The sequence below is a fragment of the Periophthalmus magnuspinnatus genome, chromosome 16, assembly GCF_009829125.3.
Source record: "Periophthalmus magnuspinnatus isolate fPerMag1 chromosome 16, fPerMag1.2.pri, whole genome shotgun sequence".
Lineage (NCBI taxonomy): Eukaryota > Metazoa > Chordata > Actinopteri > Gobiiformes > Gobiidae > Periophthalmus > Periophthalmus magnuspinnatus.
The window spans coordinates 25,970,079-25,997,912 of NC_047141.1; the positions used below are offsets into that span (position 1 = coordinate 25,970,079).

At 39.2% G+C, this 27,834-nt stretch overlaps 3 protein-coding genes across 3 annotated transcripts; 1 reads left to right on the plus strand and 2 right to left on the minus strand.

Moving 5' to 3' along the window:
- Positions 1 to 3,085: 3,085 nt before the first annotated feature.
- glipr2l (GLI pathogenesis-related 2, like) lies at positions 3,086 to 8,157 on the plus strand. Its single transcript, XM_033981019.2, has 5 exons — positions 3,086 to 3,364; positions 3,633 to 3,741; positions 4,278 to 4,381; positions 4,969 to 5,046; positions 6,337 to 8,157. The coding sequence occupies exons 1-5, from the start codon at positions 3,352 to 3,354 to the stop codon at positions 6,519 to 6,521; spliced, it is 489 nt and encodes a 162-aa protein (XP_033836910.1). The 5' UTR covers positions 3,086 to 3,351; the 3' UTR covers positions 6,522 to 8,157.
- Positions 8,158 to 8,230: 73 nt separating this feature from the next.
- nacad (NAC alpha domain containing) lies at positions 8,231 to 18,478 on the minus strand. Its single transcript, XM_033980541.2, has 10 exons — positions 18,130 to 18,478; positions 16,027 to 16,307; positions 11,204 to 15,476; positions 10,912 to 11,133; positions 10,225 to 10,307; positions 10,017 to 10,085; positions 9,780 to 9,926; positions 9,568 to 9,705; positions 9,237 to 9,359; positions 8,231 to 8,628 (listed from the first exon to the last, which is right to left on the minus strand). The coding sequence occupies exons 1-10, from the start codon at positions 18,212 to 18,214 to the stop codon at positions 8,614 to 8,616; spliced, it is 5,436 nt and encodes a 1,811-aa protein (XP_033836432.1). The 5' UTR covers positions 18,215 to 18,478; the 3' UTR covers positions 8,231 to 8,613.
- A 1,711-nt stretch (positions 18,479 to 20,189) lies between these two features.
- On the minus strand, positions 20,190 to 27,673 carry tbrg4 (transforming growth factor beta regulator 4). Its single transcript, XM_055227583.1, has 11 exons — positions 27,580 to 27,673; positions 26,661 to 27,143; positions 25,946 to 26,266; positions 25,691 to 25,865; positions 25,445 to 25,602; positions 25,247 to 25,357; positions 25,005 to 25,149; positions 23,962 to 24,213; positions 23,498 to 23,609; positions 23,096 to 23,210; positions 20,190 to 20,784 (listed from the first exon to the last, which is right to left on the minus strand). The coding sequence occupies exons 2-11, from the start codon at positions 27,072 to 27,074 to the stop codon at positions 20,683 to 20,685; spliced, it is 1,905 nt and encodes a 634-aa protein (XP_055083558.1). The 5' UTR covers positions 27,075 to 27,143; positions 27,580 to 27,673; the 3' UTR covers positions 20,190 to 20,682.
- Positions 27,674 to 27,834: the final 161 nt, after the last annotated feature.

The window sequence follows — 27,834 nt, forward strand, 5'->3', positions numbered from 1 at the left end:
GTGAAAGTGAAACCTGTTTTATAGGTTTCACTTTGCTGATGCTGATACTTTGTTTTCAGCGAATATACATTTTACAAAACAAAACAATAAAATTTAAGTTTTTTATTCTGCATTCTTCTGTTTTAATGTTAATTTTATGATGATTTTTTGTGATTATTTATGCTTTGATTTGTGTGATTTTATGTGCGAGCAATTAATACCCCATAAATAGTTGGTTTTCCTTCTCATTTACCCTCTCAAAGTTGTATTTGGAGTGATTCGTGCATGTTTAATCACTTATTTTCCAGACGCCATATTGCCAATAAATCCCTATTTTCACCACCACCTGCACACGCACACTGCTTCGTGCTTACTTTGTTCTTCAATTTTAGGATTTGGCAGCCCCGCATAGTAATTTTGGTGATGTGCAGCTAACCATAGGAGGGGACGACAGCTCCACGGCTCTTTGTTATGACGACTTTTATGGCAACGTCAGCTCCTACTGGACACCACAGTTTTCTCACGCAGGAGTCAGCTGATTGTTTCTTTTATTAAGTAGTTTTAGATTAATTTTGACACAATGATCAATGGATGTCATAGATTAAAACTATATAGCAGACACAAGCATATTAGGTCTTCTTTAAGTAAATTAACAAATCACCTTAGTGGACTTATAACAAGTAAAATATATAAAATCGAGGTTAGAACAGTGCCCTTTGTTCTCTTTGTGTAATCCCAAACAATACAAAGTGCATACAGTACACTGAGGCTTTATGTCTTGTCATCCTGTCTTGTCATACACCCTGCACAGTGAAAACGTATCTCACAAACTATAGCAGCGGCGGAGCACTTATTTTGATTTATCCACTTCTGCCAAATGATAATAAAGTTTACAGTTTGGACCTGATCCAGTTGGTCGCAGCTCTGTAGTTGCAAACACTGAGCAGTTTGCACACAGCACTTTGTCGCTTATACTGTAATCACCTGCACAATCTAAGGGCATTGGAAAAGGGCATATTTTATTTGGAAGCCTGCACCAAAACACATAGGCAGTTTGGAGTTATGAGATGTACAGTAAAACAAAAGGTTATCCATTTCTGAGGTTTTTGCATAAAATGTCCTAGTTCCATAAAAATAATGTCTTCTATTTTTGTGAGTGATGAGTATGTCAGAGAGAGAACACTGTAGCTCATATAGAGAAAGTGAATGGTGCGCGTGAGCACAGTGAGGGATGGGGATGTGTCTGTCTCTCTGTCAGCCGCGGTGGGGAGATGTATCAATCACTGTATTTTCATCACAGCAAAGTTCTGCCCCAGCTCCTGTACAACAGCTGCAATGTGTCTGAAGGGTGGACTACTGATTTCACCCAGACATCAACATCATTATCAGGTTAGACGACTAATTTCATTCAAACATTTGCCTGGGATCCAGAATACACACTTCTTCAATGCTTTTCGAAGATGTGAGTCACCTGTGAATCTCCCTGTAGCCGTGATTGACAGGTGGATTAGCCAATCAGGGGCAAGTATGGTCCTTATCAGAAATAATGAAGGAAACAATATATCACAGAGAACTGAAAAATATTGCGGATTTCTGCAGAATCAGTGAGTGAAGCACTAAAGTCTGTTAACATGAGGTGAGATAAATGGTTTTTTTTGGTAAATCATAGATGACCAGTGAGCTCCTTTGTTTCACATTTGTAATAGAAAAAACTGATTGCACGATTATGTTTGACCGGGTTTGAGACGTGGGGACCAGACTGATATACATCTGTGTAAAATATACAGATAGACAATTCTGGATGTGCCAGGCAAATAAAACATAGATAACATCATTATATTTAAGACTGTACTAAACATTTTGCTTAGTTTTATTTTATTTTTATTTTAGTGAAGTTTATAATTTTACTTCCTGGTTGGCAGCAGATATGACACATGTATATGAGTTAATTCCATAATTGTTACCAAGCAACCATATGTTAATAATGTACAGAGCTCATCCAATGTGCACAATAGTAAAAGCACTAATACAAACAAATGACAACATCAATGTTTTTATAATCAATGTTTAAACTGACAGAAAAATCTCATCTTTCCTCCTTCTGCATAAATTGCCCCTGCATTTTGGAGGGAATTTTCTACAGATAAGCCTCTTGTATTTTGTACTTTTCTTCTTTACTTTTTCCTACAAACAATCACTTAACTGATGTAAAACTACAATAAATATTTACCACCAAAGCAAGTAATAGTTATAAAAATATTAGAACCTGTCACATGTGCTTAAAACTACAACAACTAGAACTAGAGGGAAAAGGCTAAAACAGAGACTAGAGTCCACTTTTTCAGTTTAAAAAGAGTGAAGTTGGAAGCTGATGAACTGAGACGTGAACTAAAATAATAATAATAATAATACATTTTATTTATATAGCGCTTTTCAAGACACTCAAAGTTGCTTCACAATACATACAAGAATAAAATATCACAAAATTTACAACATAAAATCAAACATCAGTTGAATATAAACAAACACAAGTGGTCACAGTGAATTGTATGTATTAGATGTCATTCTTTACCATTGATAGATGTGTGCTTTTGGCTGAAAGCACACATCTTTTTCCCCCTCTAAGTGCCAGTGAACTGCTTCAGTGTAAGACCCTGAAAAACCTCCACAGCAGCGCCATCTGCTGGAGACAGGCCTATAACTGCCAACTCATACTGCTGCACTCTCACCAGGTCAAGTTACAAGTCAGGTTTATGATACAAGCACACTCACATTTGGAATATGTGTTTAAGCAATAAAACACCTGTAATTAAATAAATGCAATATTGGTATGTTCCCACAATAAAAGTTACACAGTGCAGCTTTAGATTAGGTGAAATAAATCTTAGACTCTTGATTTTATTCTTAATATTAATATTAGTCTTAATCTTAGGAACTGTATAATTTTTGAAACAAGAGCCACTGACAGTGTCGATGACCTACATTACCAGCATGTGTCGTCTTATCACTTTTACTATTGAGTCTTGGCAAACTGCACCATGACAGAGCAGATTGTGAGAACTCCTGTTGTTGTGAGTAACACTGTTCCTCATTTCCATCTGGCCCAATCACAATGCAGCCTTTTATGGATGTGTCTCATAGAGATGATGTCATCAGTGACCTCATGGGGTCCCCTCTTACTTGTGGGTTGCTTTTCATACTTGTCTTAGTTGTGAGCACAGAGTTGGACGCAGCAGAATGAAACTACTTCAGAGGGATCAGAGGTTATTTATATAGTTGTGCAGCTGTTTCAACATACCGGTAAACTGGTAGAAGAGAAAGAGAAAGAAGACAGGTTTTAAGATCTTACACACCTCTCCCTTGGTGACTACAATGGGGAAGTCAGGTGAGTAAAAATGCACCCTTAGGACTTGCATGCTAAAACCTGCTATTTTTGTAGCTGTTTATCTTTACACCTCCATGTAATCTATCTATTGGATTCTTTTCCTTTTCTCATTAGGTGTTGGTAAGTCTTGTAGATTGTCTTGTATGGAGCAGTATCTACTTAAATAGGTCCTTTGTGTCTGTGTGAGTGACAAGCACGAGTGGCAGTCGGGGATGTGCTTAACTCAGCTCTCATTTCTATAGACAACTCTGTGTAATTTGTGTCACAGCCTCCAAGCAGTTCGCTGAAGACCTGCTCCACTCCCATAATGATTACAGGAGAAAACACCAAGCTCCTCCACTTAAACTGAGCAGGAAACTGAGTAATGAGGCAACACGGTACGTCCAAATAGTAAACAATATCATCAGCCTATAATATTGTTAGATATTAGAAAGAATGAATAATAAAACCTCCTGTCTGATAATACATTGTGCAATACTTAATACACAGACACATTGTAGTCTACGGTCAGCTTTTGTCAGATTCAAACATGTTTAGAACAGGCCGGTACAACTGTCTTTGTTGCAAGAATGATCATGTTTTGTGAGAATTCTTTTCAAGATTTTCACATTTGCAAAATCTGATGAATATATTTGCTTGTTTCTTTCATATTTTTGAACCTTGCATTTGTGTTGAGGTACATTTGCTTGAGAAAGGAAGTAATTGTTAAACTTAATACTATCTTTACTCCTTTGCACATATATTTTTACTGAATATATTTATTTACGTAGTGTACTTTTACTTCTCTATCCTACAACAGCTCTATCCACAATGAAATTATGCTATTAGTTTCGGTATCCGAGACTTCCCTGTACTAGAAACGCACCGTTCAAGTCCACTAAACTGAAATAATACCTTACACTTACATTGACAGTTATGCAGAAAGTCTGGCAAGCACAAGAATCTTGAAACACAGCGTTGAGTCCACGAGGGGGAGCTGTGGAGAGAACCTGGCCTGGGCGTCTTATGACCAGACAGGTAAAAAAAAACACATGTAGTCTTCTTCAGTTCGTCTTTTCTTTTAATGACTCAAAGTGAATCGCTGGGGCCTGTTTCCACTTTAGGCTCCCAGACAGAATGAGTCACAGAACAAATATGTGCAATGTGGGACCACAGAAAGCAGCTTATGGGTCAAACGCTGCATGAAGGGACATTTCACGAACATTTCTTCATAGATAAGAACATACATATGTAGAATAGTGCCAGTATGACAACTTAGGATAAAGAAAATGGAAAGAAAAATTACAGATTTGAACAGGTTTCACGTGTGATCAAGCTATTTTGAGTTGATTTTGACACTTACACTTTTGACAGATACCAGTTTCTATACCACACCTCTTTTTAGACAATAGACAAAAGACATTTTACACCAGTCTAAAAATAATACTTTCTTTATTATCACTTGGTTTTATAGTTCTGATATAGACCATTATAAGAGTAGCGCTAGTATCCAGTTTCAATCCCAGTTGTAGTATCGATTAGTGTACGGGTATTGATACTTTTGATATATTCCTACACAGAGCTTAGACGAGCACAATTAATAGATAGTTTTGTGTATTTCCCAGGTAAAGACGTCACAGACCGCTGGTACGAGGAAGTCAGACACTACAACTTCAAACGTCCAGGGTTCTCTTCAGGCACTGGTGAGACGTTCAAATTATGGACTCAAAAAACAACACACATTTATTTACCTGTTAATATTTGTTAAAGGGCAAATACAATGCTGTTTTCTGATCTATGTTATAATGTTGTTTCCTCATCAAAAACATACGTGGAGTTGCGTTTTGTTTCATTCACGCATGTTCTTTTCGCAAACAGAAAACACTCTATTTCACCTTATGATGTCATGTGGTGATACAGGAAGTGCTCCACTGTGTTTTTAAACTCCATCTTCACTAGAATCATTTGGATAATTTTAGCCCTGGAATTCCCAATCTCTGCTAAACTAAAGGTAAAAGGAGCTGTTAACTTGAAAACTACCACTACATGACATCATAAGGTGTAACAGAGCATTTTGAGCTTTGGAGATGTGGACAGACTAATAACAAAAGGTTACTCAAACGTGTGAATTAAATAACATCATTCCAGGTATGTTTTTGAGGAGGTAACATGGCTAACATGGCTTAAAGCTCACAAGGCAAGTTTATTTTTTATAGCACAATTCGTACATAAGGTAATTCAAAATGCTTTACAGTAAGTGCTTTACTCACAAGTCAATTTTCCATAATGTAGCACTTGTAAAACATTTTAGATTGATAAAGTCTATTAGAATAAGAAATGTTCAGTCCTTTGGCACAACGTTAAGATGTAGAACTGTCCGTATGGTCATTACATCAGAGGATATTGTAGACTTCCTGTGGCAATTTCAACTGAGCAAATGGTAAAATGAAAACATGTTTTTAAAAGGGCAGCAATCTGTGTTTTTTTCTAGTGCACTGTAGAGTAAATCTGTTCAGTTAAGGCTAAATATAACTCCTAACTTTAAATGTACCACTTCATCTAGACAGTTTAACAATGCAGAGTTACTCAAATATGTGTGAATAAAACAAAACACAACTCTGGGTTTGTTTTTTGAGGAAATAACAACATTACAGCATGACTAAAAGTTCACACGAGTCAGTTTACCGTGATACAGGACATTGCAGTTTGTCCCAGAATGCCATTTGCCCTCTTTTGATTTTTGAGGATTTTTACTAATTTTCCGTATCATATCACTTCTCCATATGAATTTTCCATCATCTATGGTCTACTTTCTGTTCTATACTTTTCTCCAAGCGATACTGTGCATAGCCAGTCTATCTAAAAGTGACTTGCTGATTCATTTTATGTCATGGAGATTTGAGGTTGAGAAAAAGGAAACAGATTCTTGCGTGTATAAATATTTAAACTGTTAAATGGGTCTCGCTCACATTCCTGGCCTCGCTCCTCCCCAGGTCACTTCACTGCCATGGTTTGGAAGAGCAGTAAGAAGTTGGGTGTGGGTAAAGCCGCTGCTCAAGATGGCTCGACATTTGTGGTTGCCAGATACTTTCCTGCGGGGAATATAACGAACCAGGGCCATTTTGAGAGCAACGTCCTGCCTGCGAAACACACCCCACCAAAGCCTCTAGATGTATAACCGACAAACACACTGTGATACTGGGAGAGAACCACTGCAGTTTAAGGACTAAAAAAGTTGGAAAAGTAACTAAAAATGCATGCAATTTGGTGGGGCATTGTGGGACATTTAAAGGTGCAATATGTATGTGTGTGTCTCTGTGGAGGTGTTACTGCTTTACCTGGAATATTCCACAGTGTGACATTGAAATAATATGTGCACCGTTTCATTTTAAGTGTTTTATATTGCTCAAAAATATCTTGAAAAACCATAGCTCTGACATGTAATTTGGTGTGGAAGTGCAATATAAACTAAACATATCTGCCTGAACAAACATGGATCAGTTTAATGCCATACTGTGGATCATTCCAGCCAAAGCACTAACATCATCTCCAGAGCAAGCAGGTGGCGTGCCCTCCACCACAAATGTAGTGCTCCTTTTAGCTTTAATAAATTACACTTCTCACTTTGTAAAGATGTTACATTCTGCACCGTAAGGATGATAAGAGTTTAAAATGTGCCCTTTAAGTACGATGAAGGCTGCAGTGATGATCTCGCCTTGTTCTTTAAGCAGATTTTACTTTTGTGGATAACGTAGCAACGAATGAATTAAAGTAAAACTTAAGCCGCAAGTGGAGATGATGGACTCTTGATCGACTCTGAATCACAACGGAATGTTTATGCGACTGCCCAGCATGCCATTCTCTCTTCCTGACAGCTGCCCAGGCCCATATCTGCTCCTGTTTCCATAGTGAAGTGTGCCAATTGACTTATATTGGTGTGGTCCTGGGCATTGAACCAACAACCTTATGCATAATAGACGAGGTTCCTATGGTGTAATAGACTTTTTTGACTGGACTGACCTAAATAATGTCTGTGTCAATTTTCAATCGCATTACACTTTGCATCCAAAGCCTACGTTACTCTCATTGTAGTGGCGGGGTCCATGGCTTTGAACCAACAATCTCATGCATAATAAAGCTATAGTACAATTGACTTTTTTGATTAGAGCGACCTAAAAAATGTTTGTGTCAGTTTTCAGTAGCTTTGCATAGCGTCATTACTGTCTCTGTATATTGATTTGGAGTCCAATATGAAACAGTGGACGTTTATGTTCCCACAGTCCAAACGATAAAGGACATGATGTTGGTTCAATTGACTTTTTTGCATGTCATGGTGAATAGTTTTCCCTCCAGGTTTAGTGATAATTAGATCATTTTGGACTTTTTATGTATATTGTAGGGGGCGCTATAGTCACTATGTGTTATGTGTCCATTTTAATTTTTTTTGCTGGGCCAGTCGATCCTACACCCCCAAAATGCAATTGTTTTGGGGGGAAAATAAGAAAAAGAATGAGTCTTGTAGGTGGTTTGGGGTGACAAAAGCTGTATGTTTTGAACCGAAAATGGTATAGTCAGTCAGTATGTTTTGAAATGTCTTTAATGTATTGCTTTAACATTTCAGGATTTGCAAAATGTTTACACAGAGCTTGTAATAATACTAAATTATGTAATATTTTACTTCTGATGTAGATGACCTTTCCAACCAACGTGTTTTGTATGAATTATTGCCGTCTCTTTTAGCCGCACCCTGCACTGTTTTTGTACTCTGCCTTTTAACTAGTTTTGTACAATAAAAAAGTGCCAAAACAAAAAAAGGATTTCTATTTCTTTTTACTTTTTGAATAGAAAACAAAAAATAAAACAGAATATATATATATATAGGTGCATTATGTAACTTTTCTGGTTTCTAGTGGAGGGACTTCTGCACTTTGCATGAAATGTCCCACAGTTTAGCATTTGTATCTATCATGTATTTATTCAATTAGTGTTTTAATTGCTAAGAAATACCTTGAAAACACCAGAAAAGTTGCATAGTGCACCATTAAAATGTGCTACATAGATTTTCAAAGCTAAATATATGATGTAGTATCTCAGTATATGTCATAGAATGTATCTACTACTAACATTAGAATTGATAGTTTACAAATGTTAAAAATAAAAAGTTATCCACAACAAAACAGATTTTATTTAAGCAGATACTGAGGGTGCAACACATAATAGCAGCAATACCAAACAGAAGAGATGTCTTAGGCTTTTGGCTGGAAGAGCTCTCACATGGTTAGCTCCTGAAAACAAAGAAAAAAACAGTCAGTAGTCTGTGTAATCCCTCAGTCGTCAGTCGTTTCTTTAGTTCTGGTCAGGTTGCTGTATATATCTAAAGGGAGGCACTAACCACACTGAAATTAACAGACCTATTTCTATATTTGTATTTGTCTGTTGAACTGCATTAAGTGTAAACTATGTCTGAGTCATATTTTGCATAACTGTTCAGGCCCTTACTCTCACTCTTATTAGCACCTTGGCTATCAGGCTATAGGAAAACAACAGTGATAGTCAATAGCCAGTCCAGGAGAGCACCCAGTATTTGGTGCCATCTTGTGGGGATGTACAGTACTGCGATGTAGCTAAGGTTACTGCAGGATTTTCATTTTCTACTTGTGTCCCACCCTTCTCCATGACTCACTACTCTCTGACATTTACCCTTGCTCTGCCCTTTAGCCCTGCCAATATAATTGACCTGCCTGCTGTTTCTATTGTTCTAAAAATGAAACCACTTAAAATTTTCAACCACGTAAATGACGAATGTTCAAAATGTTTTACACTTCAATATAAAATCATAATTATGTCTAGTGTCAATGCCCTGCCTCCCTCTCTCCACCCTCCTCTTTCTCACCATGATGGCATTCACGATGTCGTTCTTGTTGTGTTTGAGCGCGCGGACGGCTTTGGACCGAGACACATTGGCCTGAGCCATGACCAGCTCAATGTCCCTTTGTTCCAGGCCGCCCTCGTCCACCTGCACAACACAAAATGTTATAATGTCACCAGTTTCAATCAGAAAGTTACTACAAAACATGATAAATTTGGGTGAGAATCAAAGTCATAAATAAAATAATTATGAAAATGTGATTAGTTTAACCTGTCACATGCACGTCAGAATAATTTTGTATTACAGTTACAGTTTTTGCTCCACTTGGATGTGTTCAAATGATATAGAACCTTACCTCTTCTTCCTCTTCATCATCACTCTCCTCTTTTATGCTGAGCCTGGGCGGGATGGGCGGGGCCAGTGGAGTGGACGTTACAGGAACTCTGAACTTCTCTGCAGCAGCTTTGTGGGCTTGTTGAGACAGGTCCTCAATCTGATGGGAAAAAATATATATTATTGTTAGGAAAAATGTGAAAATATGGAGCAAGAGGCATAATGCGAACTTGCCTTTGCTTCTCCAAACACTATATAGATGTCAGACGCAGGACTTTTGAAAACATCTGGTCGACTGATGACAAACAGAATGCTTTTGGACTTCCTGATGGTAATTCTTGTCACACCATGGACTGGCTTTAGACCTAGTTTAGACATGGCCTTAAGAAACGCAAAAGAAGCATAAATTAATTGGAAGACATAAAATAAATTGCGATAATATCAGATAGTTTGCGTTGCTATGCGTCTGACCTTACGAGCCTTCTTCTCACTGCGGCTTTGTTTGGGTCGACTCAGCCCCTCGCTCACGGATGAGAAAGACTGAAAAGTCAAAATGTTAATTACGTTGTAAGAATTGCAAAGCCTTTCTGAAACACGGTCTTCAGAAAGCAACAAAAATGTATTGGCAAAGAACATGATAAAAATATAATTAGTAACACAGTTTTGACAGGAGACCTACATGATGATCTGGCCTCAGCGGCTCTGCGTCCTCCAGCTCTGGAACTGACTCCTCGCTCTCAGACTCGTTACAGGAAGTCAAACCTTGAATGGGAATAAAAATAATGAAATTGCAACAGGACGCATTCATATTAGATAATTTTAGAAGCCAATATTAGACTAGAGATGAAAGTAATATGCATAAAGACGACTGTTAAAAGGTATATTTTGTCTGGGTTACGGTCTACAAGCTCAGAATATTAATATAATAAGGATTAGACAAAGTTTAAATGACAACTCTAACCCGATGTTTTTAGGGCTGTAGTGTTAATAATTTATACCATAGCGATTTTCTTTTTTATGTAAAGGGTAAGAACAATTAGCACCAGTTTCAGCTTACATCTTTGCGGTCTTTCTGCATGTTAAGTATCACTGTTTTTGGAATAAACTTGAGACTGAAATAAACTAAATCTAACCAACAATTTAAAACAAACTGCCCAATCTTTTTAATCATCAAAAGTCCTCGAAATGGTGCCGGTAACAGAAAACTGAAACCCGTAAATAGGCCTTTTACAGCGCTGCAAAAGAGTGCATTGCAACCTCAGTAAAAAAAATTTGCACTCTCATTTCAGGCGTCTAAAATAATGCTACTTGATGGAAACTCAAATGAACTCCTAGTCAGTTTGGTCTGCTTCTAACAAGAACTCACAGTTACTTTTCAGAGCCAGGTCACAAGGGTCTGAGTTTCTGTAGCTATGATTGACAGGACATCCTCCGTGCCGGTCCATCACTGAAGTGTATGGCTGGATTGCTTGTTGCATGGAGTCTTTATGGTCAAGTTTATTTCCCACAATTCCTTTGGGTTGTGGTCTATGTCGAGGCAATCTGCTGTCATCCTCACTGTCTGTGTCCTCCTCAGCGAGACCAGAATCTAAAATAAAGCAACATAAATGAGAAATATTCCAATAATCCATAAATTATAAATATACTTTAACACTCACCGATGAATCTGGCGTGTTCTTGCTTGATTTGTTTATGAGGTTCTACCTTCGTTGCCATAGCAGAGGTGTGGGAGGTGAACAGGGCGTCGCCTTGGAGATTTGAATTCACTGACGACTCCTGTGTTGGTTGTGAGAGGTTTAGTGGTGATATCGAGGGTGACGTCAAGGAGACATTTTGAAGGTGACAAATGAAAGGTTGGGATTCCTGGACTGGTGTGGGGAGATTGTCTTCTGGTTTTGCTGATCTTGACAATGTGGAGGTTAAACTTGATGAACAATGGCTAGTATTTATATTGTTGTCATTGAAGTCAACCGTGTTACACCTCGGATTAGGGAATAGCGGCTGATTGTCAAGTTGCTCCTCTTTTTGATTAGAGAGCTTCGTACAGTTATCTTTCTCTGTTGTACTTTGATGGTTTCGATTATTATTGTCCGAAGTTTCTGTCAAATTGTTTGAGTCTTGGTTCACCTCAGGACTTGGGTCAGCCCCGTTATCCTTCTGAGACATCTTGGTCTTCTGCTTTCCCCTCCTCCTGTTTTTACCTGCTTTTTTATGACTATTTAATAACGTGTTTGTTTCTACATCAGTTTCTACAGTTCCTTCTCTTTCATTCTCATCATTTTCTTTAAACTGTTGTCCATCGCAGGGCTTTGGTTTTTCGTGTTGTACAACTTTCTCATTTGCGTTGTGTCCACTGTAGGCTTCCGTACAGAGGTCCTTCTCAGTTCTTCCCTGAGATTCATTATTATTATCCATTTGATTTTGTTGGCTTGATTTACATTCAACAGATTTACATTTTGGGCTAAATGAACCGAAGGATCCTTGAAGCCAGGACATCGCTGTATTTGACTCATGGTGTGGGATATTTTGACATGTTGACTTTGCCTGTAAGTGTACAGTTTGACTTTCAGTTGCTACTTTCTTTTCCGGACTTGTCTGTTGGTTTTCCTCAAGGGGAATATTGGAAACGGACTCTCTTAAACCGACACTTTGCGTTCTGACCTCTTCTGACAAAGCATTCAGACCTCTACACATAGATATCTGCAGTGGTTCAAATTCATTATTATTTTGACAATCCGTCCAAGTAAATGTATTTTCAGTGTTTACATTTCTCGTCTCTTCTTTTGTTTGAAGGCCACCGCCTGTTTCATCATCTAGATCCGATATTCTGAACTGACTTGGCGATCCCTCATCTGTGATTTTGTCCCTTTTTTGAACATGTCCAGTATTTTCCTTCTCATCCAAAACAGAATCAAACACATTGTAGTTTCTTTGCCCTGTATTGTTGCTTACATCCCCACAGAGTTGTTTGCCGTTACCACACAAGCTCATCCCAAGAGAGTGCCCAGTTGACCAGATATTATACCCTTCCCCTGAACCAAGTTGTAAGCTAATTTTCTCATCGCACCACGTCCCAGCTCGATGACTAATATCTGTTTCGGAGTTTTCTCTCTTAGGTGAGATTGCCAATGGCGACGAGCACCCAACAGCACCAAGTACCCCTTCGTCGGTCATCAATAAAGTATTCTCCCTTAGATTCTCTTGAGTAGAATCCTTTGACCTATGTTCAGGGGTTACAGATGGGGTCACGACCTCTGGAGTGATAGCAACTGGGATGTTACTTGGATTAGTACTAGTATCTTTTGGGTTGGATAGAAGTAACGCTCCTTTGTTTAAATCATTGGTTGCAGTTGAGGTTAAAGAGTCTTCCAAAGTGTTGACATACTTCTGATTAGCGAACGATTTTGACAATGACAGCCTCCCTGCTTCCACAGCCTTCTCTTTCTGAAACTGACGAGGTTTTATCAGCAACTTATAAGAATCTCTTTCTGGTTGATCTGTACTTTCTTCCAAAATATTATTACTGGATTGTACAGTTACTGCTTGGGGTTTTGAGTCAGCTTCTTCAACCTTTGCCTCAGTCGTCAAGGCAGAAATTTGTGATCTGTCCAAGATTTCTGTACACTTTGCAGAAGTAGCACCAAGAGGCATAAACGTTTGCGTCACATTGGTTGTAGTGAATGTATTGGTGGTGTTTGATAAGAAAGACTGTTTTGATAATGTGGACATATCGATTTCAGCTTTAGTTACACTTTCACTTAGGGGAGTAGAGGTCTCCAGTTCGCTAGATGGAACGCACAAATCTTCAACACTTATTGTGTCATCTGGACTTGTGTTGATTTGCAAGGATGTGTCAGTAACCAGATCTTCCTCAGCTTGTGTCACTTTGGATACATTTAGCGTTTTGTCCTCGTTTTCTGAAACTTTACTGAGATCAGACTGGTTCAAACTCCCTGCTTCTTGGCTTGAGCTTGCAGCAGTTTCAACAACTTCTGTATCAGTTGTTGCAGGATTGGGATCACCTTGTTGAGTTTCTGTTGGTTCTTGTATTTGTGCATGTTGCTCAGTGCTATACAGACGCTCATCTTCCTCTCCATTAAAAGAGGCAGAATCCAATGAGTCATCCGTATCGTCCTGGTAACAGAAAGACTCATCCAAGCCTTCGTTGATTGATGTTTCGGAGAGCGAATGCAGAAAAGAACTGTCTTCACCCGTTGGATAATCATGTCCTTTACTGTCTGAATCGTCATCCTCGTCATCGTCATCTTCTTCCTCCTCATACTCACCATCATTGACTTTTACCTGATCTTCCTCCCCAACCACTTCCACTTCTACGTTTACTTCCTGGTTCACTTCCTGGTTCACTTCCTGGTTCACTTCCTGGTTCACTTCCTGGTTCACTTCCTGATTAACTTCTTCGATAAGCTCATCATCAAGACAATCATTACTTTCAATACCATAGTCCTCATCGTCTTCGTCGTCTTCGTCAACATCAGCTTCCTCCTCTCCGGCTCCATATGCGTCATTCCTCTCGTTGATATCTTCTTCCTCGGTGGGAAAAAGCATTATCTCCATCGAATCTGCCCTGAAAATGAGATTAGTGTGCGGGGGGAATCCAAGAAGGGATGCAGGAATCATTTGGTCGTCATCCAGGATACTGTTGCTGCAAGCCGCCTGGGAAAGCATTGACAAGCCAGAGTTAAGTCTTTCGAAAGCATCCAGTGAGATAGTTGGGGAGTCGGGGCTTAGATTGCTTGATGTTATGGTATCGGGAGTCATTGCTGAAGATGCTAAATCGGAGTCTTTCTGCCCATATGTTTCTTCTGACGAATATGAATCTAGCTGCAGTTTTAAACCAAGGCATCTTGAGTACTGCGCTGACCCCATCCTGGTTACTTCAACTTCAGACTCTGCTCCATCCTCTTGGGAGTCACTACTACGACTGCTACTGCTTCTCAGAGGGGAAATATCTTCAGTCACCCAACTTGGACGACAACTTTCTCTTGAAACCTTGATCTCTTCCTCAGTATTACCTTCTTCCTCCTCTAAAATGGATGTCCCTGTAATATCTGAAACGTAGGCACTCTCTTCTGACCTAGAATGGAAGAAGTCTCCAACCCTACTTTCCCTTTCGGGCGTAGAGCGAACCTTATCCTCGCCATCTTCGTCTCCTATTTCTGATAAGGATCCGACAAAGCAAGCAGGCGCCTCTTGCGTTTCTTCTGTGAGGAGTGGATTGGGTGAGGTGGAGGGTGAGGTGGAGGAGGTGTAAGATGATGCCCGGCTGTCTCCCTCCGCAGTCATATAAGACCCAGATGAAGAAGTGAGCGGGGAGCATAGGTCCTCGCTGTCCGAAGGTGAACCAGGGGAGAGTGGGTAGGAAGGAGACCCCGGATAGGAGTGATGTTTGAGGTGAGAAGAACGCATTTTGATAGGGGTCGATGGAGCGGTATAATACAAATCCGGGTCTCGAGATGAGGGTACACCCACTCGCAAAGGGTCAACGGCAAAAATGGGTTCAGAGAAAGATAAAGTTACTGGGCAAACTAGCTCGGAGAAATGTAGGGAAGGCACTTCATCTGGAGAGTGAGCCTGTTCTCCCAAAGTGTCATCTGGGGTAGAGGTGTCAGTGTATGATGAAGAGGCTGGGAGCAGAGGGGTGAGGAAGGGGGAGGGGAAAGTCATAGGGGGCTGTACATCACTGGAGTTTTGGTGACTTTGCCTTTCAGTTTTGTCTGTCTCTGAGCGACTTTCTGTTTCATGTGAACGAGTTACAGGAACAGACTGGTGACGTGTTGAAGTTTGAGGTTTCTCTTTCTGTTTTTCTGTATTTCTGAGCAATGACTCCTGACCCATCACCACTCTTGTGTCCATTGTGTCCATCTTATGTGGCTCTTGGTAGTCGCTCTCCACTTCTGAACCAGTCAGGACCTAAAAACAAGACATTATATATGCAAAACATCACATAAATCTATTTCAAGAATATTAATTTTGTTGTTTTGAAGGCAAAATGTGACTGTAAAATAAAAGTGCAATACTAACAATTCGGGAGGATAAATAAAAAAGGAAAACAGTCACATATATTTATATATTTAACGGACATTATGTAAGCTTTTGGTGAAGGGTATGCCACCTGCTGTCCCATTACAGATGTTATTGCTATGTCTGGATGTTCTACACTATGGTATTAAACACATCTATCCTGCATTTATTCCATTACAGAATAAAACTCATAAAAAACTTCTAAAACTTTTAACTTTAAATCTCTCTAATCTGACCTTGAACTTGGCCAGATGGCACCACCTGCTTGTCTCGATGAGAATAGTTATAACGCCATGCTGTGGAACATTCCAGTAAAAGCAATAACATCTTCTTGGGGACAGGCAGGTGGCAGAAGAAAAGTTACATAGTGCACCTTTACATGGCAATATATTAATTAGATACAAAGTGAATTTAACATTTACAAGGTTCAGTCATTCACCTTGATTCTCTCCATCTTAACTGGAACATGGTGCCCACATGGTCCATGGCCTCCCAACTTCCCAGAGAGTCTGGCGGCGGGGCGGCGGTCTGACCCCTCAGGCTGTGGCCGCGGTGTCTCTGAGGACCTACGACTCACATTCACCAACCTGGGGCCGAAAGGAGAGGTGCATGCTGGGAGGAGCTTTTGAGGAGTACTCGGGGACGGACTTGACCCAGTGTCACTCGGGGAGGATCCACTGTCACTTGGTGTAGAGTCCGCCGATGGGTGTCTAGTTAAGTCTAGGAAAGGAGAAGATTATGCTACATTAGTTTATTGAACAAATACTACAAGCAAACATATACTCTCTCTTTCTACTTATGTCCTAACAGTATCTATATCCATAAAGGCAGCACAGCTACAGTGTGACAACCTGATTTTAGTTGGGAGGAAAAAATTATGAAATGATCATTTGGCTTATATGTATCTCCATAAGCAACCAACACACAGTACAGCAGATTTATACTGCTAAAATCTAATAAAGTGACATTACAAATCATTGTTAAGAAATTCCAATTTAACACTAGTCGGGTACCACAACAGGCCAATCATTTCAAGCCTCTAAGACAATAGTATTGTAATAACTATTGTCCAGTGTACTTAAATCAATATTTTGTTCATTGCAGTAAGCAGATAACAGAGCCACCCTATAATGATGCACTATATAACTTTGTTAACTTAAAATGAAAGGATTTGCAATAAAATGCTGTGTGTAATCCCCAGGGTGATACTAAAATACTAACCCAATGTTGTCATGCTTAACTCAAATAGTCATAGTCACAGTACTATATGAACTTAAATGACTTTACAATCAATATTCTGCTCATTGCAGAGTAGATAACAAAGCCATGCTTTAAGTGGGCCATTTCTTATATATGGCCTTGGTTCAAATGCTGATGGGCCTCTATCACACACCAGCTCATCTCAATGCTACCCACAAATACACATACTTCCTGTTTCCCTGGAGCTAAGGATCACTTGATAATTCACTTTCTTTTCTAGGCTCTGCCTTCCTTCAGAGGCAATATGCTGCACCCATTTCTGCCTTTTGCTATTGGTGCATATAGACCCCGTAAAAAGAGAGAGGGAGTCTGTTGTTTTTCAGGATTGGCTATATTTTCTCTGGGGAAAGGCAGTCAAATCAGACACAGTGTTGGCTGGAATAAAGAGCAGGATGCAGAAAAGCGCACTGGCCGAAGCTGCGTCACTAAATCTGCAACTCCAGCCTGAAGGGAGCCTTGGGTTTAACTGCAAGGGGAAACGCCAGCAACACAAGTCTAAATTATTTACTCGCAAGAAAGCACACACAACTAGAGCAGCTTTCAATTGTTTTAGTTTTGAATTTGGATTCATTTATCAAGGACAATGCACACAAAACATTGAACAAGTGAGGAAATATGTTTGTGCCACGTTATGCTAAAGTTTCCTATTTCCACCTGCAGTTCTTGTTCAGAATTGGTTCGCTGGACAGTTTCCAAAATTCTGCCAGGGGAGGCACTCATGCTCAATGAATAATAAATATATAATTTACTAAAATAAGTCTGGAGACAGATAAGTAGATATGAAACACTTGGTTTGGTAATGTATTCATGCAATGTTGTGTTTCTCTTCCACAATTTAAATAACACCATGATAAGGCTGTTGACAACAATAACAGCAGCCCTTGATCAGTAAATGTGAGTACAGTGCACTGCCAAGCTGCTGTGTCATGTTCAGGGAGAGAGGGAGGAAGAGGAGAAAGAGAGGAAGAGGAGGGAGGGATGGAGGGAGGAGTGAAAACTGCCTCTGAATATGCTCCGAAGATGAGGATAGGGATGGGACAAAAACAACAGGAATAGTTATGTCAGTGATTGGTTTTAGGCAGAGTATAAGTGAACATGGCACGGGGCAATTAAACTGTTAACGATTTCATATTCTAGAGGCAGAGATTTTAGGATAAGGGTGGAGACTTGTGAGAGCATAATATTAGCAGTGACACAACCCGCATTTAAGTGCTGCTGAATCACTGTCAACACAATAAAGACATGCTTAAAGTAAACACAACCATATTGCTCAAAGTCCTACCTGGTCCAGGGAGCTCTGTGTCCTCTGCTCCCAGCTCGAGGTGCTTGTCGGTGGGGCCAGATCTGTGGATGCTCTCCCCGGGCATGCTTCACTCTTTGGCTCAGTGTGGCTCTGACGCACCAATAAAACATACAGCCGCGCAGACGGTGAGTGAAAGAGAGAGAGGAGGGGGAGGAGGAGGAGGAGACGGGGGATCAGAGCACGTGACTGTCCATGAGTTTGGGCATAAGAAGAAAAAGAAACGGAGAGGAGCGGAGGCAGAGGCTGTGGTGCTGCTGCAGTTGTGATGCTGAGTCCATTTGAGTGAGAGAGAAAGAGAGAGACGGAGAGAAGGGGTGAGCCGCAGTGTGCTCTCTCGCTGCCCCCTCCCTCCTCTCCTCTCCTGCCTTGTCCCCTCTCTCTCTCGCTCTTTCTCTCCCTCCCCCCTTCCTCCACTCTTTTCTGCATCTTTATTATCCCTCTCTCTACCAGGATACAACTGGATCTTGAGGGATGATGTCAGCAGATTTCCACCGTCCTGCTCTCAGTACTGCCCTCAACCTTGAAGGAAAGTACCAGTACTGCAAAAACAAGACAAATGAAACACAAAAATCAAAGCAGTGATGTACAGAGAAAGAAAAATGAAACCGATGTAAAAGTGCACTATGTAATCCTTCTCGTGGAGGGCCAGTCACGTGGTAGAGCTTGCATTTATTTAATTACAAGTGTTTTTTTATTGCAAAAGAAAATGCAAAAAAAAAAAAAATCTTTCTGAGTAGCGCTCCATGCACATAGATGTGGAAGATTCCTGGCAAAGCAAAGACATACATCTCCATTGAAACAAGAAGTTTGCTGATTACATCTCAAGCATCAAGCCATGTTTCCATAGCAACCCAAACCTCTATAATAACAATTGTGCAACACACTTGACCTTCAAAATGACACAAATAAAAACAGAAGTTGTGTTTGAAAATGGAGCCAGCCCTCTGTGTCTGGAGACTGCTGACCCACCAGTAGAAGAACCCATGATGACCAAGGAGTTCAATACGAGAAGTGCTAACTGAGTGTCAGGCAGCCGTCAATCAATTAAGCTGGTGAGTCCCGAGGGAGGAGAGAGGCCGGCAACAAACTCCTGAGAATGTGAAAATTAATGGAAGAAACTTTTTTTTTGTTCAATGTGTCTCAAATGCCCTCTTGGTAATTTTAAACATGATGAAAATGTAAAGAGTCTCCTTACAAACCCCTCACCTGCCTGTGTTACATCACTCTAATATTAAGTAACACTAAAGAGTTAAATCGTCATTATTTGTAAAAGATGTAAAGCGGTGTGGGAGATGCTCTATATTTTTCTTTATGTCCTGTGATATTTTGACAATCCAACAGAAATACACTATGTTTGTAAATGTATTAGTGCAGGTTTAAGTATCAGACAAATGTGAAAGGATAGTACAATTAACCACAAAATATATCACTTAATGGTCTTGTTTGAAAGATTACAACCTATTTTTGATGCATTTCAGAACTTTTTTCTATTATAAACAATAAATCCAACATTCAAATTTTGCATATCTTCAAAACATTTGCAATATCATCAATTATCAGTGATGAAATAAGTATCGAGTTTTGTTACTTAAGTAAAAGTACAGATACCGGAGCAGAAAAAAAATAAATAAATAGTCAAGTAATAGTAAAAGTATCACATGAAAAAACAACTTAGGTAAAAAGTTTTGCATAGATTTTCAGATCTAATAAAGCTTCAAATATACCAATTTTGCTGAGGTTTTGTGCTGAATTTTGCTCGACAGAAACAATTCATTTTCATTTAAAAATAAAAATAAAACCCACAGCCTTTTCAGCCTTTTCAATACTTAAAAAATACTTTCTTTTCAGTCCAAAAATGTAGTAGAGATCTAGTAGATGTAGTACAGACACAGGCTCTCAAGTGTAAAGAACTAAAAGCAAAAACTATCCACTTTAAAATTTACTGAAGTACAGATACTTAAAATGTTTACTCAAGAACTGTACTTTACTATTTTTACTTTAAGTTCCAGTTACAACAATATATCGCTCACCTCTATTGAGAAGCAAATTATCGTACCTCATTTTTCATTTCCATCTCCACATACCTAACCCACAAAGACAGAATCCAGCTTCAAAAATGCAATAAAACATTTTATTTCATCACACAATGCCTCCAATCATGTTCATTCTGTTTAAGAAGAGTTAAATAATCCAAGACAATGAAGACAATGCTTTTTCCAATGACCTACAGGATTCTGCATTGACATCTTTCTTGCAGAAGTTGATAAGATAATTTTTCCTTGCAGTTGTGTTTATTTCTGTCTCTTTGCCTCCTAAACCTCTTGCTCATCATCTCTATGGAAACAGGGAAAGCCCCACACGTTGCCACGGGAACCAAAACCATATATATATTTATATTTCTTTCCTTAACAAAATATGATCCGGTATTTTTCTGCAATGCTGTGAGCGTGGGTGTTTGTGTGTATATTCCCTGTGGTCTCATTGAGTCAGGGAAGCTCTCATTTAGCTGAGCCTGCACTATCGCCGTCCCTTTCACTTGGCCATGTCTTCTGCCACAGCTTTACCGATTTTATCCTTCAAATATGACAGTTTCTGGTAGTCACTCTTAAGCTGCAACCACTCGTAATATGGTACCTGGAAAAAGAGCAGAATGATCAATACATAATAAATATACATACAACACAGACTGAACGTTATGGGTAAATGTTATGTAGCAAGTAGATACACAAGTCAAAATTGTATATATACATAACAGCAAAAGAACCATTAAAAGGCCCATGTTACAGTATTTTCTGATCGTGTTATTTCCTTTTCAAAAACATTCAGTTCTGTTTCATTTCATTCACACATGTTTAACACACAAACGCTGCATAGTTCTTCTCTCAAACTCAAAACACTCTGTTCCACCTTGTGATGTCATGTGGTAATACACATACACAGACACATTGAATAATTTCAGCCCAATCTCTACTGAACAAAAGGTAATTGTTAACTTTAAAACTACTACTTCATGACATCACAAGGTGGAACTGAGCATTTTGAGCTTTGGAGATGCAGGCAACCCAAAAATTCAGGATTATTCAAACATGTGTGAAAGAAACAAAACACAACTCCAGGTTTGTTTTTGAGGAGGTGACAGCATTATAGCATGACTTAAAGCTCGCAAGAAACAATTCAAACAATATAAGACCTTAAACAGATATCCACACCGTCAGAAGACTTTTGTACAAAATCCAAATAGGAGAATTCGTACCTTAAAATCTGTATTGTTTTACTATATATTTGGACATCACTAATTGTTATAAGTCCATCATCTGTGTTGTAAGCAGCCAAAACATCTATAGACATGTATTAGTCAAAACAACATTAAGTAAAGAACAGTGGTTCAGCCCCATTATTGTCTGGTTCAGTACAGGTGAATGTATTTATTACTCAGAGTTCAAAATATATTTGTGAAAATGGTAACTCCTGCAATTAGCATCTTAAAATTAGCTCTAGTGGTTTATAATTACACCAAAACTGTAACGACACAATCCTGATATCTATTAAGCCATGTCTCAGTATTGCAGGGATTTGTTACACTTTGATGACACATTCCCAAACTCTAAAAATACAATAATACATCACTGAAAGAGAGGCGTGTGTGAGAGCTCAGACTGCCCTAGATGAGACTGCTGCAGGACTCTATCTGCAGAGGGACCTGCCCGACTCCCAGCTCTAATTATATCCATTGTTTGCATGGCCCGAACACATCACACTCTGCCTCACAAAGACACCATCCACTGGAGCATCTCTGTGACAGTAGGCAGTAAATTCAAGTTGTTTTCATACAACTGGACATAATGTGGCTATGACGTGCACAATAAGTAAGAAAATGAAGAATTAAGAAGATTAATACTACAAAGAGTTTAAAGGTGCTATATTACACAAAATGAATTCTTGTGAGCTTTAAGACAAGTTATAATGTTTTTACCTTCTCATTTCATTCACACGTGTTTGAGTAGCCCTTTATTATTAGCCTGCCTGCGTGTCCAAAGCTCAAAATGTTCTGTTCCAACTTGTGATGTCATGTAGGGGTAGTTTTCATGTTATCAGCTACCTTTTACGTTTAGCTCAGTAGAGATTGGCAATTCCAGGGCTGAAATTATCCAAATTATTCTAGTGAAGGTGTGTGGAGTTTAAAAACACAGAGGAGCACTTCCTGTATCACCACATGACATCACAAGGTGGAACAGAGTGTTTGCAGTTTGAGAGAAGAAATCTCAAACGAAAGAATATGCAGAGTTTGTGTGTTAAACATCTGTGAATGAAACAAAACACAACTTTAGGTATGTTTTTGATGAAGAAACAGTATTATAACAGATCAAAAATGCCATAATGTGGTACCTTTAACATAATAAATTCATCTGTTTGGGTTGCAGTTAATCTATTAGAGATTATCAAGTTTCATAAAATATGGAATTGCGATATTTCTTTTTGGATTTGTTCAGTTCGAAATGTACCTGTATAACACGTCCATTAACATCTGAGATTTCTTGAATATGTGTCCTGAATTTTAGACCATGTTTAGGTCTAATCTACAGGGTTATACTTCAGAAAATGTAGATAAGATTTGTGCTGTGCTAAATTATTAAATTAGAAAAGTAAATGAGCAGATATGACATTGACCTGACTGTGCTGAATGCAGGTGATGTCAGAGGATGAAACATTATTGAATGAAAAGCACTTTATCCATGTGTACCAGAGTGATGAAAATGTACCCCTGTTGCCATAGCGATTAACAGTTCAATCTAATTTCTTCAATGTGGTCCAACAATAGCCAAACTGATGTAACTCAAATCGCTGCATAAAGATGTCAAAACACATCACACTGTTTTATATGAAGACAGGCAGTCACATATAAAACAGTATGTGTCTTTATAGCGTGTTATTAACTGAGTCTCACCTCCACTGTGATGAAGCCTGCGAGCTGAAGGTGTCTCTTCATCATAACAAACCGTCCCAAGAGGTCTTTACTCTTTGAGCAGAAGTTTGGAAATTCCCAGGGCAAGAAAGCAACTCTATAAAAATATACATCATTTAAAATTTCACATTTACTCCGCCTCATCTCTAATCCACAGTATATTGCCATTTATTTTCCACTCCTTGTTATTATATTGCAGTGTTACGACTATGTCCATGTAGTTTCACTTTTGAACCAATAAAGTGATATCAAAACACTCACACCACTGTTTCCATGCATGATCATTCACTATTCAAGATTTACCACTCTATTTATCATCAAGGTGCAATTAAAAGGCAAATACAAGAGTGTTAATAAATACAATAATAAACTCTGATTCCTCACCGGTGCGCTCCATCAGGTAAATTTTCTTGTCCTCCTCCACTGGGTAAATGTGAGGCTTTGAAGGGCAACAAGCTCACTGGCTTGTTGTCATTGTCCACAACTATTTCACCATCTGATCAAAGGAAAATCGGTATTAATGTAGGTACACAAAGAGGTGGGAGATATACAAAAACATGGGTAATATCGCAGTTGTGTGTTTTCCAACTCCATACACCTTAACTAGAATCAGTTGGATCACAGAACACAGTGTTTTGAGCTTTGGAGACACACTAACAATACAGTGTTACTCAAACATGTGTGAATGAAACAAATCACAACTCCATTTTTAATTAGGTAAAAACGTTCTAACTGGCTTAGTTCACACAAGTCACTTTTGTGTAATATAGGACCTTTAATGACACTTCTGATGCATTGTTAAAATAGTTACACACAGCAGTTTTTTATAATAAAGCTTTGCTACTTACCAATAGTCCAACCATAGACTGTGTCAACACCCACACGGAGAGCATCTGTTCTGCTGTCCACCAGAATGTGTAGGATTTGTCTAAGGCTGGTCTGTAGAGGTGAGAGGTGGGAGCTGGGGCTTTGGTGTCGAAGGGCATCCAGAACATTTTGAAAGGGTTGTGTGTTGAAAGACTCTGGATGTTCTAACTGAAGAGTGGCAGCAACATGTAGGAGCTTCAGCCGATAGTTATCTCTGCGAGCTGGGGATGCATCTGCAAATGGTTGAGAAAAATATATATACTGACAGAAATTCAAAAGTCAAGATTGGCAGCCCCGCTTCTGTCAGTCTACCCCAGGGCAATAATAGCTTAATATCACCGAGTGTGGAGTGAATGAATAATGACTACAGTGTAGTCTAAAGACTAGAACTATAAGTTTAGACGAGATCAGTTTAATGTATTTATTTTCAATCCCTGAGATTTAGCTATTGAACTAAAACCATGCCAAAACAAACAAAACAAAAAAATCATTGATAACATCTTGACTAAGCTAAAATTGCTTTAAAATAATGTAACACTTTTTATTCTACACTCTTCTCTTTTAATGGTAATTGTATTATTATTTATGATTATTTACATTTTGATTTGTTGTATTTTGATTTTAATGTTTTTCTTACTCTGTAAAGCACTTTGAATTACTTTGTGTACAAATTGTGATATACAAGTAAACTTGCCTTACCAATGCAACGTCTTTCTACCGTTTGTGACTAATATAAATGTTTTACTGCCCTTTACCTTCCCCCTTTAGGCACACAATGGGTAATAATAAAAAACAAACAAACTTATACCCTCATTTAGAAGTTTAGAAATTAGCCACATAGTAAAAACTTATAAAAGGTCAGAGAAGATGTCAAAGAAGCTAGAAGATTATTGTCATGCATGGTTACTAAAATATTTTGTTTAGTTAACTTAGTATTAACATAAAGAAATGATCTGCTTACGGCTAAAAAGCTTCCAGCTTTCTAGGGGAAATTGTTTAACCTTTCTGAGGGAAAGCCGCTCACCTGTGAAAGTGGAGATGTGTCGCTCCTGTAATAGAGGGATCAGATACTGTGGTTTAGCCTGCTGCAATACACACAAGGACCACGCCACATCTGTCTGCAGGAAAGGCTCAAATCTGGAGAAAGAGTCTTTCAGGGATGAGTGAACCTTTGTGGAAAATGAGTATATTTAATGAATACTCACTAAATCCGCAAGGAAAATCAATCAGAAAGCATGAAAATAGAAAACATATTTGAGCTAATACCTTTGTATAGAACTCATCTCCTTTGCTTGGCTGGAAACCAAGTCGAGCAAATGTCATGAGGAGATTGGAGAGTTGAAAAACATTGTATTTCTCACTGTTTAAAGTATAATGCTGTAACAGGAAATTTAACAAAGTTAATATATTTTTGGAACATTTGTACACCAATTAAAGTAAAACCAAATGGAGCTCATCTCTTACCTCAGCAAAGGCCTCAAACAGAGGAAGATGAAGCCATTTAAGGAAACCAAAGGACTTGGATAGACGAGTGACTTCAACAGGGCTGAGCTCAGGGATTCTGGGTAAGAGCTCTGAGGCCATGCGCTGAAACACCTGAGTATGGTGGAAGTTCAGTTTTCCTAAAAGTAAAAAGAACAAAAACACTACTTGAACACTTTGTGGAATATTACATTTCTAGTAAATGTAGATACTTTGTGCACATTTTACCATATGCAAATGCCATATCCAGCATGAGATGAGTGGTGAACTCTGACGATGACTTCTGCAGAAGGTGGTATGACAAAGCTCTGAGAATAGGGACAGAGCGCCGACTCTGGGCTGCCAACGATACACAGACTTTACGAATATCTTCTGTTGTGAAAGCTTCAGCTAACTCCAAAGCCTAAACATTTAACAAAATAGAAGACAAGTTACAACATCATCATAAATGTTCTTTCATAAACTACCTGCATTTTCACAGACCTTATCCTCCAGTCTGTCCAGAAGTGTAGGTGCCATCTGCTCCCCTTTAGATATTAATGTACTGACTGATCTAACATCAGCAATCTCAGTCCAACGTAGCTCAAGCTGTTTCATAGCAGCTTGGACTATGACCACATCCTGTGGTCCTTTCCGGCCAATACCCCAATCGATCAGGTGAGCCAGCTGTTTGTAGGTGAGTCTGCGCATACGCCACTGGATCTCGGTTTCAACAGAATTCAGCACTGGATCTGTGGGGGGGAGGTTCATAATCCACAGAGCTTGTAAAGCAGACACCAGAGTGCTGTTCCACACTAACGACACCTGTGTAACAAAATAAAGAAGAGGAGTAGGCAATATGGCGAAAAACATTAAATTGTGATGATATCACATTATAACCAAAATAGCCCAGCATGATTCACTGTTCCTCTGTTTAATGGACCTTTTCACACCCACTCGTCCTTCTAGTTCACCTCTGCAAGGCTCTGAGTGAGAGACAGCTGCATTTAACCAATTACAGTGATGAAATACGTCTTTTTCTACCCCTTAAAGGCAATAGAAAAATACAGTGGCTGCACACATTAATTTGGATAACATAAAAATCACAATCCAGCTCCAAAAAGATTATATTCTTTTTTGCCATATCACCCACCCGTAGCTGTAATAATGATGACTGAAGTATGTACGTTTAAATGTGACTAATTTTAAGCTCTAGTACCTGCTGAGACAGAGTTTTCAACATATTCTTCAGTCTTGGATCTTCCAACAGTTCGGGGGGTTGTTCCTTAAACTTGCCCTTTGTTTTTATCACCAAATGAGTCCACCTTTTAAGGGAAATGCCTGCTTGGTTGCCTGTTCCTGAATTCTCTGCCCAAGCCTGCAGGATGTCCTCTGGCTCAACAGCTCGATCCATCAGCTCCTCCAGACGTGTGCGTGTGGGCATAAGAGGCAAATCGTCTTTTTTCTTTACTGTCCTTGCCTCACACATGAGTCTCCCTCCTGCTGTCGCCCATAGAGGAAACCTATGCACCTCTGCAGCCACAGCTGGCAACAGGCGGGCGGTGACTGCAGGAGCCTGAAGTGAAGCAAGGCACAGCAAACGGCCACATCTCCCCAGAACACGACTGGCCATGGCGACAGGTCAACAGAATCAGACCAGGACTCACTGATTACGGGTTATGTCCTGCAACTCATCACAAACCTAAATGGGGAAAGGATAACAACGTCAAACAATTTAAACAACACTGACAAGAAAAGAAGCTTAACATAATGTCACAATAGCGACAGAAGCGACAAAAGCTATAATTAACCAGGGATTGTGGAAGATAAAATGCAAGGACAATATTGAGGCTAACAAAGTTAGCATTCTCGTAACATAAAACACAAGGGGAACGGTTTCAGGCAAGATGTAAATGATTATCCTCCCATCTGAACTTGGCGAAGCGTAAACGCATTTTGAGCATCGTGGATTCATTGTAAACGGGACATCTTGTGTCATTTAAGGTTCCTGACCTTGTCGATAGTCGTATCAGTAAAACGAGAAAGGTGCACTCATATTTTAAGAGAGTGATCTGCACCGGTCATTAGGTTTTACTGTTCGGTAATCATTAAATGCCTTAGATCAAGAAATGTTTTACCTTCATATGTGATACTTTTGCAGAAACCGGTTCACATGTTATCCATGATTATGTGACAGCCGCAGTCGCATGATTATGACGTCACTTTCAAACTAAGGTCACGTGACTCACCCTTTCCGCACGAGGGTTCAAAAACTTGTTTTGTCTCTTTTTCTTCATAATTACAGCGCATTATCCACAGCAATGAAGAACAGTCTCAAAGGGAAAACGGTGAATGTAGAAAAACCCGGAGAAGAATCTTCTCTGCCCTTTGGC

Excerpts from the sequence above, each read along its gene's own strand:
- glipr2l (XM_033981019.2), top strand. Across the intron at positions 3,742-4,277 it reads CTGAGTAATGAGGCAACACG|TTATGCAGAAAGTCTGGCAA; the intron begins GTACGTCCAAAT and ends TTACATTGACAG. Across the intron at positions 4,382-4,968 it reads GGCGTCTTATGACCAGACAG|GTAAAGACGTCACAGACCGC; the intron begins GTAAAAAAAAAC and ends TGTATTTCCCAG.
- nacad (XM_033980541.2), bottom strand. The coding sequence starts at position 18,214 with ATGCCCGGGGAGAGCATCCACAGATCTGGCCCCACCGACAAGCACCTC. Across the intron at positions 10,086-10,224 it reads CGCTGAGGCCAGATCATCAT|TCTTTCTCATCCGTGAGCGA; the intron begins GTAGGTCTCCTG and ends TTGACTTTTCAG. Across the intron at positions 9,927-10,016 it reads GTGAGAAGAAGGCTCGTAAG|GCCATGTCTAAACTAGGTCT; the intron begins GTCAGACGCATA and ends GCGTTTCTTAAG.
- tbrg4 (XM_055227583.1), bottom strand. The coding sequence starts at position 27,074 with ATGGCCAGTCGTGTTCTGGGGAGATGTGGCCGTTTGCTGTGCCTTGCT. Across the intron at positions 25,866-25,945 it reads TGGACAGACTGGAGGATAAG|GCTTTGGAGTTAGCTGAAGC; the intron begins GTCTGTGAAAAT and ends TTAAATGTTTAG. Across the intron at positions 25,150-25,246 it reads GAGATGAGTTCTATACAAAG|GTTCACTCATCCCTGAAAGA; the intron begins GTATTAGCTCAA and ends TTTTCCACAAAG.